Source organism: Ambystoma mexicanum, chromosome 6q (genome assembly GCF_040938575.1).
Source record: "Ambystoma mexicanum isolate Mex_15411 chromosome 6q, UKY_AmexF1_1, whole genome shotgun sequence".
NCBI lineage: Eukaryota > Metazoa > Chordata > Amphibia > Caudata > Ambystomatidae > Ambystoma > Ambystoma mexicanum.
The window spans coordinates 1,670,896,144-1,670,914,916 of NC_090937.1; the positions used below are offsets into that span (position 1 = coordinate 1,670,896,144).

Genomic DNA, 18,773 nt, shown 5'->3' on the forward strand with positions numbered 1-18,773 from the left:
CGGAGACATTGAGCTTCTGGGGGAAAGTGAGAAGATGCCTCTGAGGAGGTGGAGCTGGAAGTGGGACTTTCTGGTGAGGTCCTTGATGTGAGGGGTGAAGGAGAGAGCAGAGTTGAAGATGACTCCTAGGTTTTTAGCCTCTCAGAATGGCGGGGGTAGAGTGCCCAAAGAGGGTGGCCAAAGGGTAGGAGGAAAAGAGGACGCAGGTGACCCAATGAGGAGGATCTCTGTCTTATTTGCATTGAGACGGAGATTGTTTGCTGAACACCATGCCTGCTGCAGGAGGAGGAGGAGGAGGTGAGGAGGAGGAGGAGTAGGAGGAGGAGGAGGAGGGGGTAGAAGTAGAGGGAAGTTGTGAGGGTGTCGGTCGTTTTATGAGGATGGAATGGTTGACCGTGTCAGAGGCGAAGGAGAGATGGAGGAGAATGACAACAGGAGAGTTGGAATCAAAATTTAGAAGCATGGTTTCACTGGTGTTCAGGAAAGCAGTTTCCATGCCTCTGGATGAACGAAATCCAGATTGGTGGTCATGAAGGCAGCCTACAAGATCAGTGTGGCGGGTCAGTTGGGGGGAAGACCAACCTTTCCAAGAGTTTACCCAGGAAGGGGGTAATAGAGATAAGGTGATAGTTATCTCGGCAGGAGGGGGTCAGCAGATGGCATTTTTAAGAGACGGTGCACAAAGGAGTGCCTGAGGGATTAAGGGAAACAGCCAGTGGCGAAGGAGTGATTGCAGAGGTCTACAAGGGCCTGGGCGAGAGAAGAGATGTTGCCCTTAATGGTTCTGGAGGGGCAGGGAGAAGCACCTGTTTGGAGGAGGCCTTCATAGAGCGGACCTCGTATGGTATTATGGGCAGGAGGGAGGAGAGTGAGGTGAATTTAGAGGGGGGCAAGGGAGGCATGGGAGGAGGAGCAGGAGAGGAGAGGACAGGATGTCCTGAGTTTTGGATGTGAAGTGGTAGACCCAGGCAGTGCAGAGGGCCTGGGAAGGAGGGAGATGGAGACTGCAAGTTGATTGGCAAGTTACTTGCAGATTTTGAAAAGTTTGGCTGTGTTATTAGAGGCTCCAGTGATACAGGCTTGGATGTGGGCCCGCTTTTTGGAGCGGATAAAGAAGCGATATTGCCTTTGGAGCAGGTGGCAGGCCAGTTTGTCAGAGGAAAAGCCCAATGTCTGCCACTTCCGTTCAGCCACTCAGCACGTGCGTTCCAAAGATGCTAGATCAGAATCATACATGCTGTTGTTCTTGATGGCAGGTGTTAGACGGATCCTCATGGCGGGGCAAGGATGTCGAGAGTGTTGGAGATGGCAAGATGAAGATTACCAAGGAAGGAGTCAGGGGGGTGAAGGTGGAAGCAAAAGTAGCAACTGACACTCGCTTCATTGGTCGAATGACAGTGAAGGAGGCATGTAGTGCAGGGAGTGGCTCGGATTTAGGCCAAGGGGCACCAGATAATAGGAACAGAGAGAATGGTGAGACCAGGAGAGGGGTTGGTGACCGGGTTAGAGATAGGGAGGCCACCAGAGATGAGGGCATCAAGAGTGTGGCCAGCATAGTGAGTCGGGCCGGTAGGAAGAATTGTGAGAGAGAGGGAGTCACAGAGGACCTGGAACTGACAGGTGGGTGATTCAAGAGATTCGAGGTGGATGTTGAAGTCACCAAGGAGGGGGGATATTGGTAGAAGAGGTTGAAAGGGATTGGGCCGAAGGGGCAGATGTGGCCAGGGGGTCTGCAGATGGTGGCAAGTGTAAGGGAGAGAACGTGTGGGAAACCGCCAGCCTACAGGCGAGGCATTCAAAAGAGGAGTAGGATTGAGTAGCAATGAGGGAAGCAGGGACCCATTCAGGGAAGATCAGGGCCACTCCACCTTCAGTCCTGTTGGGTTTGGTGAGGATTTTGTAGCCCCCGGGGAGGAGAGTATCAAGAGCTGTGACAGAGCTGGCATTGAATCACGTCTCGGTAAGAGAGAGGACGTCCAAGTCAAGGTCTTCGAGAAGGAGACAGATGACAGTGGGAGACCCGCCTGCCCTGAATTCTAGGGCCCCGGGTCTTGATGGACTGGAGAGGGAAGCTGGGACGATTTGAATACCCACAGGCCGGAGCTTAGAGAACACTACCCAGGAAGGGAAGATGCAGGGGCGGAAAGAGGGACATTTCATCATTACTAGAGGAGATTGGAGGCAAAGTGGACAAAATCAACGTCCGGATTGATGAAATGGACGAGAGTTTGCAAGCAGTGGACAATAATCAGTCCTCCCCTGAGACATTAAAGGCTCAGATAGATATGAGGATAGCGGAACTAGAGAGGAGAAAGGGGGACATCGCACTCAAAATGGACGATTATGAGAATCGAGAAAGGAGGAACAACTTGCGATTCTTTGGGGTGCCGGAGAAGGAGGGTGAAACGGAGAGAGACCTCTGCAGTTTCGTCCATGAAACAGCTTAAGTATCGTTTGGAGCTGACCCCATCGACAAGCTCAAAATCGATAGGGTACACAGAGCAGGTGGAGCAGGCAGAGGCCCGAGATCCTTTTTGGCTCGTTTCCATAACTACCCCGATAAGCAGGAAATACTGGAAACAGCAAGGGGGATAGGCACGGTTGCACTGGGCAGTGCAAAAGTTGCGATTTTTCAAAACCTGTCTTCATTCACGCTGGCGAAGAGACATTTATGTGCACCCCTCACAAAATGGTTGACCGAGAGAGGATACGATACTGATGGGGTTTCCCTTTCTCCATCTCCTTCGAGGTGGATGGATACGACTTCAAACTGATCACAGAACAGGATATAAACAGGGTTACCAGGGATATGATATGGCATTTATGACGCGCCTATACACAAGTGTTTCAAGGTGCGACGAGGCAAGGGAGGGGAACAAAGGGAGGACAGACACTGATCCTACTAGGCCAGGTGTCATTCAGATCACGCAAGTGCATGGGAAGGGCAGGGAGGAGAAGTGTGGGGGGGAGAGGACAGTGCAGTACATGGGGATAAGAGGAAAACAAAATAATGAATAAGTAAAAGTACGGCCAGCAGGTGGCAAGTGCAAGGGCAGACACCAGGTGTCAAGTGCTGGTAATGGGACTGTAGGGATATAGTAAACAGTCCCCAAGTGCGGGGGTTGCCGGGAAGGCAGTGCAGGAGTGTGACTGGCGGGGGAGGGGACCTGGGCGAGGGAGGGGAGTTGATTGGGGTGAGGGGGGTGGGGAAGCAGAGTCTGCATCAGAAGAAGGGCCAGAGGACAGGATGTGGCACATTCAAGGGCCAAAGAGACGCATTGTGCCAGGCTCGAGGAAATTCAGGAAACTTGACACTCCACCAGCAAGGGGACACTTGATCTATTGCTTGTGCATCTTTCTGGGGTTGGGGAGTGGGGGCCCGCTTGTCTCGGAGGTCGTTCTTTTGTGATGCTCATGGTTACAAGGGGAAGATTACCTCAGGCTATGTGGAGGCAGACGAAAAGGGCTTGGACGTCTGTTAAGGGGCATGGGATGCACCCTCAATTGGAGTCTGCAGATGGGCTCGGTTACTGATAAACCGGATGGGTCCTGCAGGGAATGTTGGTGGTGAGGAGGAGGTGGAGGCGGGGAATGTTAAAAGGTTGAGGTATGAAGAGTGCAACGGGTGCTCATGGTTTTGGTGGTGTTTAAGCTGTTGGCCTGTGGTTCGGGTCCTTTTGATTGTCCTGGGTTGTGATGGTAACTGGTGGAAACAAGGTGCCGCAAGGGAGAGGCGGGTGATGAAGTGGGGGCGGGAAGATTCCAAGTGGGGGTAAAGCTATTATGCGCTGTCATGATCCACACTGAAATTACCTGGGGCTTGAGGAGGTCTGTACAAAGGCATGTGTTAAAGGTGGCTAGATGGTGGACCTGAATAAGGGGTAGAGGAGTGATTGCTTGCAGATCTACATATTGAATGTTAAGGGACTTAATTCACCGACCAAGAGGTCCCCATGGACAGAGAATTCCGGACATATGGGATTGATGTTCTCTTTCTCCAGGAGACGCGGTTGAAGGAGTATTTCCTCCTGAATGATACAGGAGATGTGGAACAGAGAACAGTTTGGGATGCGGGCAAGGCGACATGAAGGGGTCTCCTGAGCAGAGAGGGGGTGCGCAAAAAGAGAGAGGCGACCTTGTTGGAAAATACGCTGCGTGGGGAGATAGGGACATTGGAGGAAAGAATACGAGCAACTGTATAAGTGGCGGGGGAGTGGATAGAGGAAGTGCGGGGCAAGAGGGAGGAACTCCGCTTATTAGAGGAATGCAGGGTAGTTCAGAAGCTCCAGTTTCTAAAGCGGAAGTATTATGAAAAAGGGGACACAGCAGATGCCCTCTTGGCAGCGCCCCTGCCTGGTCAAAGGGCAGAAAGATGGATATCTGGTTTGGAGGGGCCAGAGGGCAGTGGCACCCTAGTGACTTCACCTGTGGTAATAGTTGAGGGTCTTGCTGCCTTTTGAGGGGCTATATAAGGGGCGGAACCAGCCCATGGGGATGGGATGGCGCCTTATTTGGAGGACGTGTCCCTTCTGGCACTGACTCAAGAGGAGGCAAGGTCAATGGATGACCCCATCACGGGAGATGAGATTATGCCAGCCATACAGAAATTGCACTTGGGTAAAGCACCAGGGGAGGACTGGTACACTGCAGGTTTTTTCACCCTTGTCCCACACGTAGTCAAATTGTTCAATAGTTTATTGGAAACCGGAAAGGCCCCGAGATACTTTGTACGGGCACGTATCTTAGTGATACCTAAATAGGGTAGGGATTCTAGGCTTTCTAGCTCATATCGCCCGATTTTTGCTTCTCAATGTGGATGCAAAGCTGTTTACATGGGTGTTGGTGACAAGACTAGATGCACATATGGCACGGTTTGTGCACGCAGACCAAGTGGGTTTCATTAGGGGTCAACAAGGGGAAGACCCAATGCGTAAAACATTGCACCCGATCGTAGGGGCCAGAGGTGAGACAGGCAACCCCATGCTCTTATCAGTCAATGCAGAAAAAGCATTTGACAGAGTGGACTGGGGGCTCCTAAGGGCGGTCCTTGCTAAGTTTGGGATGAGGGGAAAGGTTCCTGCGGGGAACCATGGCATTGTATTCCGAATCAACGGCCTGTGTTGCTGCAAATTGGAATTTTCAAGGTGGTTTGGGCTGTGGTAGGGCACCAGACAGGGGTGTCCCCTCTCGCCGCTTCTTTTTGCTCTATCCTTGGAGCCCCTGGCCCAGAGGCTGCGGAATGACCCCTGTGTGGAAGGTATTATTGTGGGAGGAGTGGAATACAAGCTGGGCCTATAAGCCAATGACATGTTATTGCATCTTAAAAACCTGACGTCCTCGGTCCCAGCGGCAGTGGAAATAGTGGAGCAATATGGGGTGTTAGCCGCCCTGAGCATGAAGATTGAGGAGGATGAGCTGCGGTTGCAAGGGTAATGGGGGGGGTCTTAGGGGGTCAGTATGAGGCAAATTCTCCCCCTCAGTTAGCAAGGCCATTTGACAATTTGAAAGATGGGGCAAACTGACTATCTCATGGCTGGGGCGGTTGAACACCATAAAGCTGAACTTTCTCTCCAGAATGCCATATGTATTCCGGATGCTCCCGATTCACATCCCGGACTCATTCTTTTGAGAGGTTAAGGGCCGGCTCCTGCGGTCCTGTGGCAGGGGAAGAAAGCCAAGGTGGCATATGAGGTATTGGTACTCCCAAAGGATAGGGGGGGGTAAGCGTCCCAGACATATAACTTTACTACAAAGCGGCATAGATTAGGGTTCTTATCTGCATCTGAGGAAATGGCGGGACTCCCAATGGGTGGATTTAGATAACTTCTATCTTAGTCCGGGTACGGTGGAGGAGTGCCGAGAGACTGCATACCGAGAAGGATTAGGGAACATCCTAATCCTATCCTGGGGGTCATCTGGAACATTTGGAGAAATGGCCCGGAGATGTGGAAGATGACCACGTGGCCTTCACTGATGAGCCACCTTTGGGCTCCAGGGGTGAGGGACCTGATCCCAAACCTGGATAGAGACGGGGCTAACAAGGATTGGCCAGCTGTGGAGGGACGGCTGCTTCATCTCACTGGTAGAACCGGAGGGAAAACTGTCAATAGGGGAAACTCTCAGTATTCTCGTACATTTAACTGAAAGGGGTGATCACGGCGCAACCCTGGAAGGATATGATACAAAGGTAGCTCACCCCCCTGGAGAAGGTCTTGGACTCGAAAGTTGAAACGAGAGGCTTAATCTCGTCTTTATATCTGGTGCTGTTGGAAGTGAGCAGGGGGAGCATGGAGAAGCTTTGTAGGTGTTAAGATGGATTTCTGAACTCTGTCCTGGAGGGGCAGAGGTTCAGAAGGCAGCCTAGTTTCTTGGAACAGGGTAACCTCTGGACAATCCAGACCAATCAGGGTAGCGATCGCGGCGGTCAAGACTAGGTCTCAAGAGGGGTGAGGGTGACTGAAAGCCCGCAATGAGCACACAAAGCAAGGACACTTACAAATTACTCCAAGCAGGTGTTATATTAAAAATATAGCCACATTTATTACAAGGCCTTTGTAACATTGACCGTAGCGAGAAATCACAATAAAACTCAAGTAAACCAACACATCACAATCAAATACAATATATATACAATTACCAACGAGTCTAACGAGTTAGACGCACGAAATGTGAAGACCACCTAGATGGGGAGGCAAACAGGCAGTGTGAATAATAGTTCGACCCAGTCCACCTTCAGAGGCACCTAACTAAAAGGAAGTCCGAGCCCTACGAAGAGTGGAGCCTTGTGCTCAAAAGTACCTGCACACGCTGGTGCAAACGGGCAAAGGAGAGTCTCTTCGAGGGAATCAGGCAGTTTAGTTCGATGAACAGAGCTCCGCGACTCAAGCGCAGCCTCCACTGTGGGCAGGAGCAGAGCGCGAGTACTGAAAGGCGTGCTGTTAGACACAGCAGGGAAAAGCTATGGGCTACTACAGGAGGGCGACCAGTTCCTAGCGATGCTACTCGCCGGTCCCCGATGCAGGCAGACCCAGGCTTCTCCGTGTCCGTTTCAGTGCTGGCAGATTCAGATACGAGCAGGGGACGTCTCAGCGTCGTGTAGATTCCGCAGCAGCAGAAGTTGAGTTGAGGATGTCCCAAACGCAGTGAACCCGCACAGTTTGTTACCACAGCAGGGCAACGGAGTGGCTGTGTGTATTTCAGCCCAATGTATACTACTCACTTCAGACCTGGGAATGCCAAGTGTACGAATCGTGTGAGAGTGACAAGGACTCGTAATACAACACAACCTGACGGCGGTTACAGAGCAAGAATCCTGGGTAGGCTGGTCAGTCCACTGGATGGCCCAGAGGCACTTCCGAAGGCTTACGTGCAGGAGATGGTGAAGATGCCGAGAATAGTTGTTCCCACTATTCCAAGGGGTCGAAGTACCAGTACAGGCCTTCCCGTTCGATCAGAGGTAGAAAGGGTTTCACCAAGCGACAGCAGTGCAGAGGAGCAGTCCTTCAGCGGGTCACCAGCGATTCCTCGGTTCAGCCTCGTAGTTGCAGGATACTTGGCTCCTATATACCTTTGTTCGTGAGAACTCAGGAGATCAACATGGTAGTGGTGTTTCCAGCCTCCTCTTATCCACGGTTCCCTTCGCGCCAAAACGGAGGGGACCCAATGGGAGATCTGCTCACAAAACACTCACACCATACGTGGACCTATCACGGACCACGGTGGTCCCAGGCATTCACACTAGACTCTCTGGCACCCAGGATGTGTATTGGGACCAGACATCCCAGCCCACATCCTGGAGGCACACGCAAGGCCTGTAGAAGCCCGCGAAAGCATCTGTGTTTCGCGGGAAAGTACATGCCCAAATAAGGAAGGCCCCGGGTCGGCTCGACCTGGGGAAGGTGAAGGGGGCAAGACGGTCAGCGGACGGGACAAAGAGCCTTGTGGTCTGGCCATTTTGGGAGCCAGGCCACCATTTTGGGCTGAGCGCAAGAAACGTGCTTAAACAGCCAAAAGGAGCTCAAAACACAAAAACGATTGCCGCCACCAGTCCCGTCCGTGATTCACTTGCACCGTTTGTTAACAATCCAAAAAGAGTATCTAGGGCCTGTAGAAGACTAGAGACCCAAGAGAGCAGTAACTTAGCTTACAGTGCCCTCTTGTGCCATGTTGCACGAAAGCTGCAACATGATAAAAGAACTACGGAAAACAACGTTTCCCGGTACTGACTGTCTTAAGGGCATGTCAGTTTCCCCGTAAGAATGGAGCGAAAGCCCAGAGGAGTACGGCAGAAGGCTGCACTTCTCTGGCAAAGTCTAGATCATGCTGAAAACAGCAAAACGTTTAGGGGTTGCCACATGGAAGGAAAATTACCCACAATTAAGAAATCTTTCCTAACAGTAGGAAATAGCAGAGTGATCTGGGGATGGTCAGATATGTCGCAGAGCATACAGGGGTTCCATTGCCTGTCCATATAAACTGCACGCGATTAAACTGCTCCATAGTTGGCAATATGACCCAGTACGGCTCTCCAAGATGTTCCTGGAAGCAAGCCCTCTCTGTTGGCACGAATGTAGGGAGCGGGCTGATAATTGGCACATGTGGTGGGGCTGTGAGAGGGTTCAAATATATAGGGTTGAGGTGCTTGGATGGATTAAGGAGTTGGAGGGAGTCCCCCGAACAAAGACAATGGGCCTCATTATGAGTTTGGCGGTAGCCGTGCCTGCTTTACAGGCACGGCTACCGCCAAACTCGCTACCGGCACCGCCACCCACGATTGGGCAATAACCGCACCATTACGAGTAGAATGGACCGGTAATTGCCCATTCGCGGGTGGCAGTATTGCCGGGCTCCCGATCCCTATTCTGTCCCATAGGGCAGAATGGGGGTGGGGAGCATGGTTGCACCGGCACCATTGATAACAGTGCTGGTGCAATTTCAAGTCCTGCTTCCGGGTGCCACACAGCCCGCCAGCCACCCGCGAGCAGAACTTGTAATTCGGCAGCACAGTATGAACAGTGCCGCTGCCTTACCGGCACCGTTCATACCGTGACCGCCAACAATTTAATGAGGCCCAATGTTATTGTTACTATTTGGACTGGAGGGCAGCGAAGGGGTATATTGCAGCCTCCCACGACTACCACACTTTCTACTATTGGCGATGTACTGGAAGAGGTTATTGCTTCCGGAAAAAAGGAATGGATCAATGTTGGGGAAAGTATATATGTGATGGAGAGAATTACAGCAGCCATACATGACAGAGGGACAGGGGCCGAGATGGAATGGGGGGAATTCAGGGACAGATGTATGACAACGGAAGCCTGAGCTGGAGGTAGACGGCCTGGTTGAGGGGACGGTAGGAGGGGCGGGCGGTAAAAGTTTGAACTTTTACAAATGTGCAGGAGTTAAGATGGGGAATGACGCAAGAAATTGAAGAGATACTGGATTGGAAAGGGGAATGTTTTGTGCAAACCATACCCAGGGGACGCTCTCTGGAGTCAGGTGGTAGTGACATCACGAGCTGGGATGGAGAGGGGGGTTTGTATAAGGGGGATAGTTTGTTGGGAGCCATCATTATGTGAATCATTTTGACTTGACGCTGCTATTTGGCAGTAATGTGCATTGTTATTGGAAAAAGACATTAAAGTTTAATTTGAGAAAAAAGTTGTTAAAAATGCAATTAAGGTAACCTTTTATGAAAATGATCAAGCTGTGTTTGGTAAAATTTCCCATGCAGAGGAACCGCCTCCAAATGTTATTTTTTCATGCAAGCTTTCAAAAGTTATTTTAAAAAAAGTAATTTTCTTCATCTTAACCATGCCATATGTGCTAGCACGATGATTGATAATGCATACGATTTCACTGGGCCTCATTATGAACATGCCAGCCCGGTAACAACGATGCCGGTAAGCCTACCGGCACCGTTGTTACCAGACCAGCACACAAGTCTGCGGGTGGCTGCCGTCATGCCCGCCAGGTCTGACCTGGTGGGTGGGACGGCACCCACCCGCAGTCTTTCCGGGAAGCACTAACACTGCTATTAACGGTGCCAGTGCTTCCTTCATCCCCATTCTCATTTAGTCCTATGGGACTCAAATGGGAATGGGGATTAACATTTTTCTTGCGCCTGACTTCCAGGAACATAGGGATCGTAATCCCCCTATGTTTCCTTGGAGTCAGGCGCCGGGAAAAATGCACGAGTCTGGCGGCAGCCTGTCAATTTACCAGCACGGCTACTGCCGGGCTCGTAATGAGGCCCACCGCCTGCAAATAGTCTTGCATGCATTGAGATATTTGCAATACCTTTGCTTTTCCCCATGTGCACAGTCGTAGGAAACGTTCTAAGGTTTTTCTCTTTGCCTCTATCTAGACTGTGGTTCTGCCCAGCCTTTGAATATCCCGAAGGTGTTGGAGTGGGAGACCTCATCTGCCAGGAAACACCACCACTGTAACTCGAGATCTCAAGATGAAGCAGAACTATCGCTTCACCATCGTCAAGGCTCAGAAGAGAGTGCAAGGTCTGCAGATGAGGAGGGTCCGTCTGAAGGGAGTCTCCATGCTTTTGAAGACCCTGAGAACAATCATGAAGAATGTGGGGTCTCTTCTGCCTCACATCACCAAAAGCGTAAAGAGAGAGAGAAGAATGACAAGGCCTCACCTGTTTCAGGGAGGGTGGGCAGTGGAGATATGTCTGGTGCGTGTTTCTCTGAGAACTGGTCTGACTCAGAGACGCAACACAGCTCCTGTGACAGAGTGGAGGCCTCGTCTGTCATGTCGGCTCAACAGGACTCGGACAGTTATGAAGAAGAGGAATCTGGAGACAGAGTAGGAATAAAAGATGATGATGAGGGGGCAGTGGAAGATCAATCGTTCTGGGAGAGCCAGGACATGGCGGACAAGGAGCATAGTGAAGATGAGTCTTCCTCAATCGAGGACGGCCGATCAGAAGAGCAGGAGGACAGTCCCATTTACAAGGAAGAAGCTATTACGGATAACCCCTCTGCAGGTGAGGCAGACACATTTATAAACTAATTGTGTAGATAAACAGCCCAGTATTCCAGATTCATTCAATACAAAGTACATCGAGTGTTGAGATCTCCTGTACCAGCGCAAGGGGTAAAACATAAGTGGGTCGACACACATCTTCGTGCCTCTGTACATTTGTATTTTATCATATTAATTTGTGTGAAAAAAATAATTCACAAACATTTGAGTTTTAACACGTTTTCTTGGACTTTGAGATTGAATATTAATGCATTAACTTTAATCAAAGTCACAAAGCATTTCAGAAGATGGTAAAAAGCAAAAGACAAAGACAGAGTGTGAACAGGCATTGGAAGCAGAACCTTTTCAGGGTGGCGTTGGGTGGTACAATGAATATATGGATGATGGGGATCGGGTTCCGAGGGTAAGGTCGAGAAACATGAAACGGGGACCAGGTATAAGGGTGACCTACATAACTAAACTGTTTACTTCAGGCCAAGTGCCAGCATTCACATTGGTAGATATTATCTGTTTTGTAATCCAGTGACCAGTGGTACTGGGTAACCTTGTCTGGTAGGCGTTATCAGGCTTTCCCTCCTAGTGCAACTGAGGGACCTCATCTGGTACGCATTCTCTGGCTTTCCCTCCTAGTGCTACTGAGGGACCTCATCTGGTAAGCATGCTCTGACTTTCCCTCCTAGTGCTACTGAGGGACCGCATCTGGTAAGCATTCTCTGACTTTCCCTCCTAGTGCTACTGGGGGACCTCATCTGGTAGGCATTCTCTGGCCTTCCCTCCTAGTGCTAATGAGGGACATCATCTGGAAGGCGTACACTGGCTTTCACTCCTAGTGCTACTGAGGGACCTCATCTGGTAGGCATTCTCTGGCCTTCCTTCCTAGTGCTACTGAGGGTCCTCATCTGGTAGGCATTCTCTGGCGTTCCCTCCTAGTGCTAGTGAGGGACCTAATCTGGTAGGCATTCTCTGGCTTTCTCTCCTAGTGCTACTGAGGGACCTCATCTGGTAGGCATTCTCTGGCTTTCCCTCCTAGTGCTACTGAGGGACCTCATCTGGTAAGCATTCTCTGGCATTCCCTCATAGTGCTACTGAAGGACCTCATCTGGTAGGCATTCTCTGGCTTTCCCTCCTAGTGCTACTGAGGGACCTCATCTGGTAGGCATTCTCTGGCATTCCCTCCTAGTGCTACTGAGGGACCTCATCTGGTAGGCATTCTCTGGCTTTCCCTCCTAGTGCTACTGAGGGACCTCATCTGGAAGGCATACTCTGGCTTTCACTCCTAGTGCTACTGGGGGACCTCATCTGGTAGGCATTCTCTGGCTTTCCCTCCTAGTGCTTCTGAGTGACCTCATCTGGAAGGCATTCTCTGGCTTTCCCTCCTAGTGCTACTGGGGGACCTCATCTGGAAGGCGTACTCTGGCTTTCCCTCCTAGTGCTACTGAGGGACCTCATCTGGTAGGCATTCTCGGGCTTTCCCTGCTAGTGCTACTGAGGGACCTCATCTCGTAGGCATTCTCTGGCTTTCCCTCCTAGTGGTACTGAGGGACCTCATCTGGTAGGCATTCTCTGGCCATCCCTCCTAGTGCTACTGAGGGACCTCATCTGGTAGGCATTATCTGGCTTTCCCTCCTAGTGCTACTGAGGGACCTCATCTGGTAGGCATTCTCTGGCTTTCCCTCCTAGTGCTACTGAGGGACCTCATCTGGTAGGCATTCTCTGGCCATCCCTCCTAGTGCTACTGAGGGACCTCATCTGGTAGGCATTCTCTGGCCTTCCCTCCTAGTGCTAGTGAGGGACCTCATCTGGTAGGCATTCTCTGGCTTTCGCTCCTAGTGCTACTGGGGGACCTCATCTGGAAGGCATTCTCTGGCTTTCCCTCCTAGTGCTACTGGAGGACCTCATCTGGTAGGCATTCTCTGGTAGTGCTACTGAGGGACCTCATCTGGTAGACATTCTCTGGCTTTCCCTCCTAGGGTTACTGAGGGACCTCATCTGGTAGGCATTCTCTGGCTTTCCTTCCTAGTGCTACTGGGGGACCTCATCTGGTAGGCATTCTCTGGCTTTCCCTCCTAGTGCTACTGAGGGACCTCATCTGGTAGGCATTCTCAGGCTTTCCCTCCTAGTGCTACTGAGGGACCTCATCTGGTAGGCATTCTCAGGCTTTCCCTCCTAGTGCTACTGAGGGACTTCATCTGGTAGGCATTATCTGGCTTTCCCACCTAGTGCTACTGAGGGACCTCATCTGGTAGGCATTCTCTGGCATTCCATCCTAGTGCTACTGAGGGACCTCATCTGGTAGGCATTCTCTGGCAGTGCTACTGAGGGACCTCATCTGGTAGGCATTCTCTGGCAGTGCTACTGAGGGACCTCATCTGGTAGGCATTCTCGGGCTTTTCCTCCTAGTGCTACTGAGGGACCTCATCTGGTAGGCATTCTCGGGCTTTCCCTACTAGTGCTACTGAGGGACCTCATCTGGTAGGCATTCTCTGGCTTTTCCTCCTAGTGCTAGTGAGGGACCTCATCTGGTAGGCATTCTCTGGCTTTCTCTCCTAGTGCTACTGGGGGACCTCATCTGGTAGGAATTCTCTGGCTTTCCTTCCTAGTGCTACTGGGGGACCTCATCTGGTAGGCATTCTCTGGCTTTCCCTCCTAGTGCTACTGAGGGACCTCATCTGGTAGGCATTCTCAGGCTTTCCCTCCTATTGCTACTGAGGGACCTCATCTGGTAGGCATTCTCAGGCTTTCCCTCCTAGTGCTACTGAGGGACTTCATCTGGTAGGCATTCTCTGGCATTCCATCCTAGTGCTACTGAGGGACCTCATCTGGTAGGCATTCTCTGGCAGTGCTACTGAGGGACCTCATCTGGTAGGCATTCTTTGGCAGTGCTACTGAGGGACCTCATCTGGAAGGCATTCTCTGGCTTTCCCTCCTAGTGCTACTGAGGGACCTCATCTGGTAGGCATTCTCTGGCTTTGCCTCCTAGTTATACTGAGGGACCTCATCTGGTAGGCATTATCTGGCTTTCCCTCCTAGTGCTACTGAGGGACTGTTATGTTCAAATAACCACCAATAGTCTGTCGTATGCCACAAAGAAGACGTTTATTTTAAGTATGCAGGACGACCCCCGGGAGGGACTCAACAACCGTCCACAGCAGCCTTGTCTTCTTTCTTCTCTCCTTGGAACCCGGAACCTCTTGAGTTGAGGATCCGCATTCCAAGCGCACAAACGAACAATGACCTATTAACATTATGATTATACAATGAATCTGGCAACATGTTTCCATGTCTGTATGACCATACTAATTGAATCTCATTTTAACGTATCTTATACATCTCCTAACACCTCCTTCCTTTCCTTGAACTAATAATTTAAAACAATGCCTAACATTTTGGCCTGATACAAATATATGCAAATAACTTAAAATAAAATAGAACCTTGAATAAGTAACGTGTCTTAACTTGTCCTGATGATAATATCCACACTGTGCTAGTGGTGGTGGTATCCATAACCCTCTAGTACAAGTTCATCACTCCCTTCCATTGACGAATTTGGCAATTGCTACTCTCTCCTTGTTCCAGATACCACCACCTCTGACCAATACCGATGAACCTAAATCTTTCACCACTTGTTTGGGTTCAGAATATAAAGATGCTCCTTTACGAACTTTAGTTGGCAGTTTGATCTTGATCCAATCACCCTCATTAATCTTAAAATCCTTGCAACAATTTCTCTGATCATATCGTTCCTTAGATTTAACTCCTGCTTCAAACAATCTACCCCTCACTGTTTCCAAATCCACACCAACCATCTTAGATTTTCCCATCCACCCTGGGCATAGATGTGAATTAGGTTTCCTGCCTCTCAAAATCTCAAAGGGCGTTAATCCTGTGACACTATGAGGCGTTATTCTATATTGGAATGTCCTTTCCATCGCTGTCCTGAACCAATCCCCACCAGTTGCTACTGCAATTCTTATGGCTTCCATCAAAGTCCTATTGAAGCGTTCTACGCAACCATTACTTTGGGGATGATAGAGGGAGGTGTTTGCCTGTTCAATACCATTCCTATCCAAAAATTCTCTAAATTCCTTGGACACTAATTGAGAGCCGTTATCCGACAAGCATTTTCTGGGAAAACCCTCTCTCCAAAATAGTTGCTCTAAAAATTTCGTAACACTGTTGCTGGAAATATCTCTAAGTAGACATATCTCAGGCCATTTAGACAATAAATCTATGACCACCAGCAAATAGCTGTCTCTGGTCCCTCCAATGTTAATTGGTCCTAAAAGATCTATCGCAATCTCATCCCGTGGTACACGCGGACTTTCCCTAATAACCATAGGTACTTTTTGTACTCTCAAACTCTTGTTTCCCTCAAGGCACTCTGGACACTCCTTTACTTGCTCTTCAATATCTTTATCAATTCCAGGCCACCAGAACTCAGATCTTATTATACCTTTGGTCCTAGCTAGACCCAAATGCCCTTCATGGGCTAGTTCAACTACCTGTTTCCTCATACCCTGAGGAACTATCATCTGATGTCCTCTATGTAGATATTTGTCATGGATCAATAGATCCCCTTTAACTCTGGCAAATCCACCCATGTCACCTTTGTAGTTCATTATTCTGTTTTCTTTAACCAATGTTAATGTTTTCTGGTACATTAAATCTTCACGACTAGCCTTATCCCATTCATTTTTTTTCAGGGAATCATGTACTTGGAAAATCTCAAAGGTTTCTTCTTGATCAGATTGATTTATACTGATATGGCCTTCTCTATGAATAGACCTTGATAAGGCATCCGCCACTACATTGACTTCACCGCTAATGTGAATCATGGTAAACTGCAAACCTTGAAGAGCTGTGACCCACTTCATAATACGTCTCGATACTCCTTCCAGCCCACCTTTGGTAAAAATACCAACCAATGGTTTATGATCAGTACAGATTTCAAATTCCCTTCCCCACAGGAACCTTTTGAACTTTTCAACTCCCCAAATGCAAGCAAGAGCTTCCTTCTCAACCACTGAATATCTAATTTCAGGATCTTTAAGTGACCTTGAGGCAAATGCTATAGTGTGCAGACCCTCTGAATCTTCTTGCATAAGAACCGCACCTATGCCATAATCACTAGCATCTACAAATATTAATGTGTGTTTCCCTTCTTCAAATGCCTTTAGAATGGGAGCATTGATTATGGACCTTTTTATCATTTCAAACTCCTTCTTACATTCATCACTCCATTTAAATATCACACCTTTACGAGTAAGTCTTCTCATATGTCTTGACATGTCTGACAAATTCTTAATGAACTTGCCATAGAATTCAACTAGTCCCAAAAACGACAACACTTCTGCTTTTGATTTGGGATCTTCCATCTTCCTTATGGCTTCAATAGCCTCCTCTTTGGGTTTGACTCCCTCAGCTGTGATCTCGTGACCTAAATAAACAACTTTACTTGCTTTAAATGTACACTTCTCTGATGCTATCGTTAGACCAGCCTCTCCTAGTATGTCTAACACCCTTTTTAATCGTCTATCATGCTCCACCTCATCATTGCCACATACCAGGACATCATCTTGGTAGTACATCACCCCTTTTTCTCCACCTAGCAACCTGTACATGATACTCTGAAATACACTCGCAGCAGACACCAAGCCAAACGGCATGCGTACACATCTAAATAGACCGTTGGGAGTGATAAATGCTGTGAAATCTCTAGAATCCGGATGTAACTCAATCTGGTGATAAGCAGACTTAAGGTCTAAAATTGAAAATATTTTGGATCCCGAGACACCCGCAAGTAGGTCATCTATCCTGGGTAGTGGAAATCTATCTGCTACCACCATACTATTAAGATGTCTTAAGTCAATACATATCCTCAAAGATCCAGAGGGTTTTCTGACTACCACAATAGGACTCACCCATTCCGAGGAGTCTATTCTCTCAATAACTCCTTCATTCTCCATTCTCTTTAATTCATTTTCTACACCCTCCTTGAGTGCCAGAGGAATGGTGCGCAATTTCGCGATCTTAGGGACCGCCCCCTTTTTTAATCGTATCTTATGAACAAACCCTTTCATGCATCCAAGCTTATGTTCCTCTTCAATCAATCTCTCACCACTCACTGCTAAGACCTGTTCAGGATGACCTGCTTCAAGTCTGATTTTTAGCTCAGCTTGATCACTCCACGACAGTAACCCTCCCCCTTTGTTGGCAACATAAATAGTAGTGGTGGCTTTCCTATCTTTAAACTGCAGATTAGCGTCAAAATATCCTATTATCTCTATGGGCTTGTCACCATATGCATTCGCCCTAATTTTGTTTTCCCGTAATGTACAGCAATTGAATCTCTCTTTCCACATCTGCACTCCTATTAGTGTGTAATCCGCCCCACTATCCATAAGCATCGATATTTGTATCCCATTGACCAATACAATGGCATAAGGCTTTTTCTTCTTCACTTTCCCATCAATGGCATTCACCATAAACACCACTTCTCTACCACTTTCACTATAATCCTCATCCTCATTACTCACACTAACATCAAAAACTTGACCTGAATTGGAATTAAAGTTTTTACAACATCTGGCAATGTGGCCACGTATGCCACAATTATTGCATATAATGTGCACTGCAAAACAATCCTTGTCAGATGCCACATGTGAGAAACTCCCACACCGGAAGCACCTTCTTGTCATGGACTCTCTATTTGTCACCGCTTCTCTAAATCCTCTGGAGAAATTAGACTCTCTGGAAAAGTTCCTGTTGTCTTTAACTAAACCTTGACGATTCCAACTTTTCCCCACTGGAGGTCTACTCTCCTGTCGATCTTCACCTTTTTTTCCAAACTGCAACTGTCTCTTTGGAAAACCTGAACCCATCCTCTGGTTAACTTTTGATACTTTCTGAACTGCCCCCTCATTTTCCTCCAACTTGGGTTTCTCAATGTCTGCTTGAAGTAACTTTATACATTTATCAGTGTGTTCCACCATCTTTGCAATCTCTATAGCTCTATCCAAAGTGGGGTCTTTCTCCTTCCATAGCTCTTTTCTAATGTTGTCATTGTTGCATTTAATCATTAATTGATCACGTATATGTTCTTCCTGACAGTGATTGAATCTACATTTCACTGCCAACCCCCTCAGAGCCGTAATGAAATCTTCTATGCTCTCTCCATTCTTTTGCCCCCTGGTGGCAAATTTGTACCTCTCGAGAATAATATTTTCCTCTACTTTATAATGCTTATCCAATTTGGCTAATGCCTTCTCATATGGGCCTGCATCTGGTGTGTCTATAGGTTCTGGTAATTTTCTCAGAACTTCCTGACCTGCTGTCCCAAGGCAATGAAACAACAAGGCTTCTTTACGTTCATTAGAATAGTTGGGGCCAAAGACTGCTAACGCATACTTGTGGAAGCCTTCTTTCCAATCTATCCATCGCACTCTGGGTTCCCCCGGTGTAGGTAGAAAAAACACTGGAGCTGGAACATTTGCCATTATCTGGCGTGATGTCAGTGGCTGCAGTTACTAAGCTGTGGTACGATTGATTTATTTAATATATATCCTTCAATCACTCACGTATACAAGCTGTATTATTCGTAACTCACCATCAAAGTTATGGCATGTGATGTTGTTTGCAGTCCGCCTGTTCTGCGAGCCTCCCAAAGTCCATTGGAGCGTGTGAGTTCGCTGTTAGCCGACTCGCAAAGCGGCGATGGGCGTTCCGCTGTGCGGAATTATCCTTGGTTTGTTTACATGTGTCTAACACGCCAT

At 48.6% G+C, this 18,773-nt stretch overlaps 1 protein-coding gene across 2 annotated transcripts in view; it reads left to right on the top strand.

Annotated features, from left to right (window-relative positions):
• LOC138517021 (zinc finger protein 483-like) overlaps nucleotides 1–18,773 on the top strand; it is a 166,653-nt gene that overhangs the window by 95,902 nt on the left and 51,978 nt on the right. For both annotated transcript variants that reach the window (XM_069632530.1, XM_069632529.1), the window contains exon 4: nucleotides 10,367–11,002. In XM_069632530.1, the coding sequence (XP_069488631.1) occupies nucleotides 10,367–11,002 (636 nt within the window). The remainder of the gene's footprint in view (nucleotides 1–10,366; nucleotides 11,003–18,773) is intronic.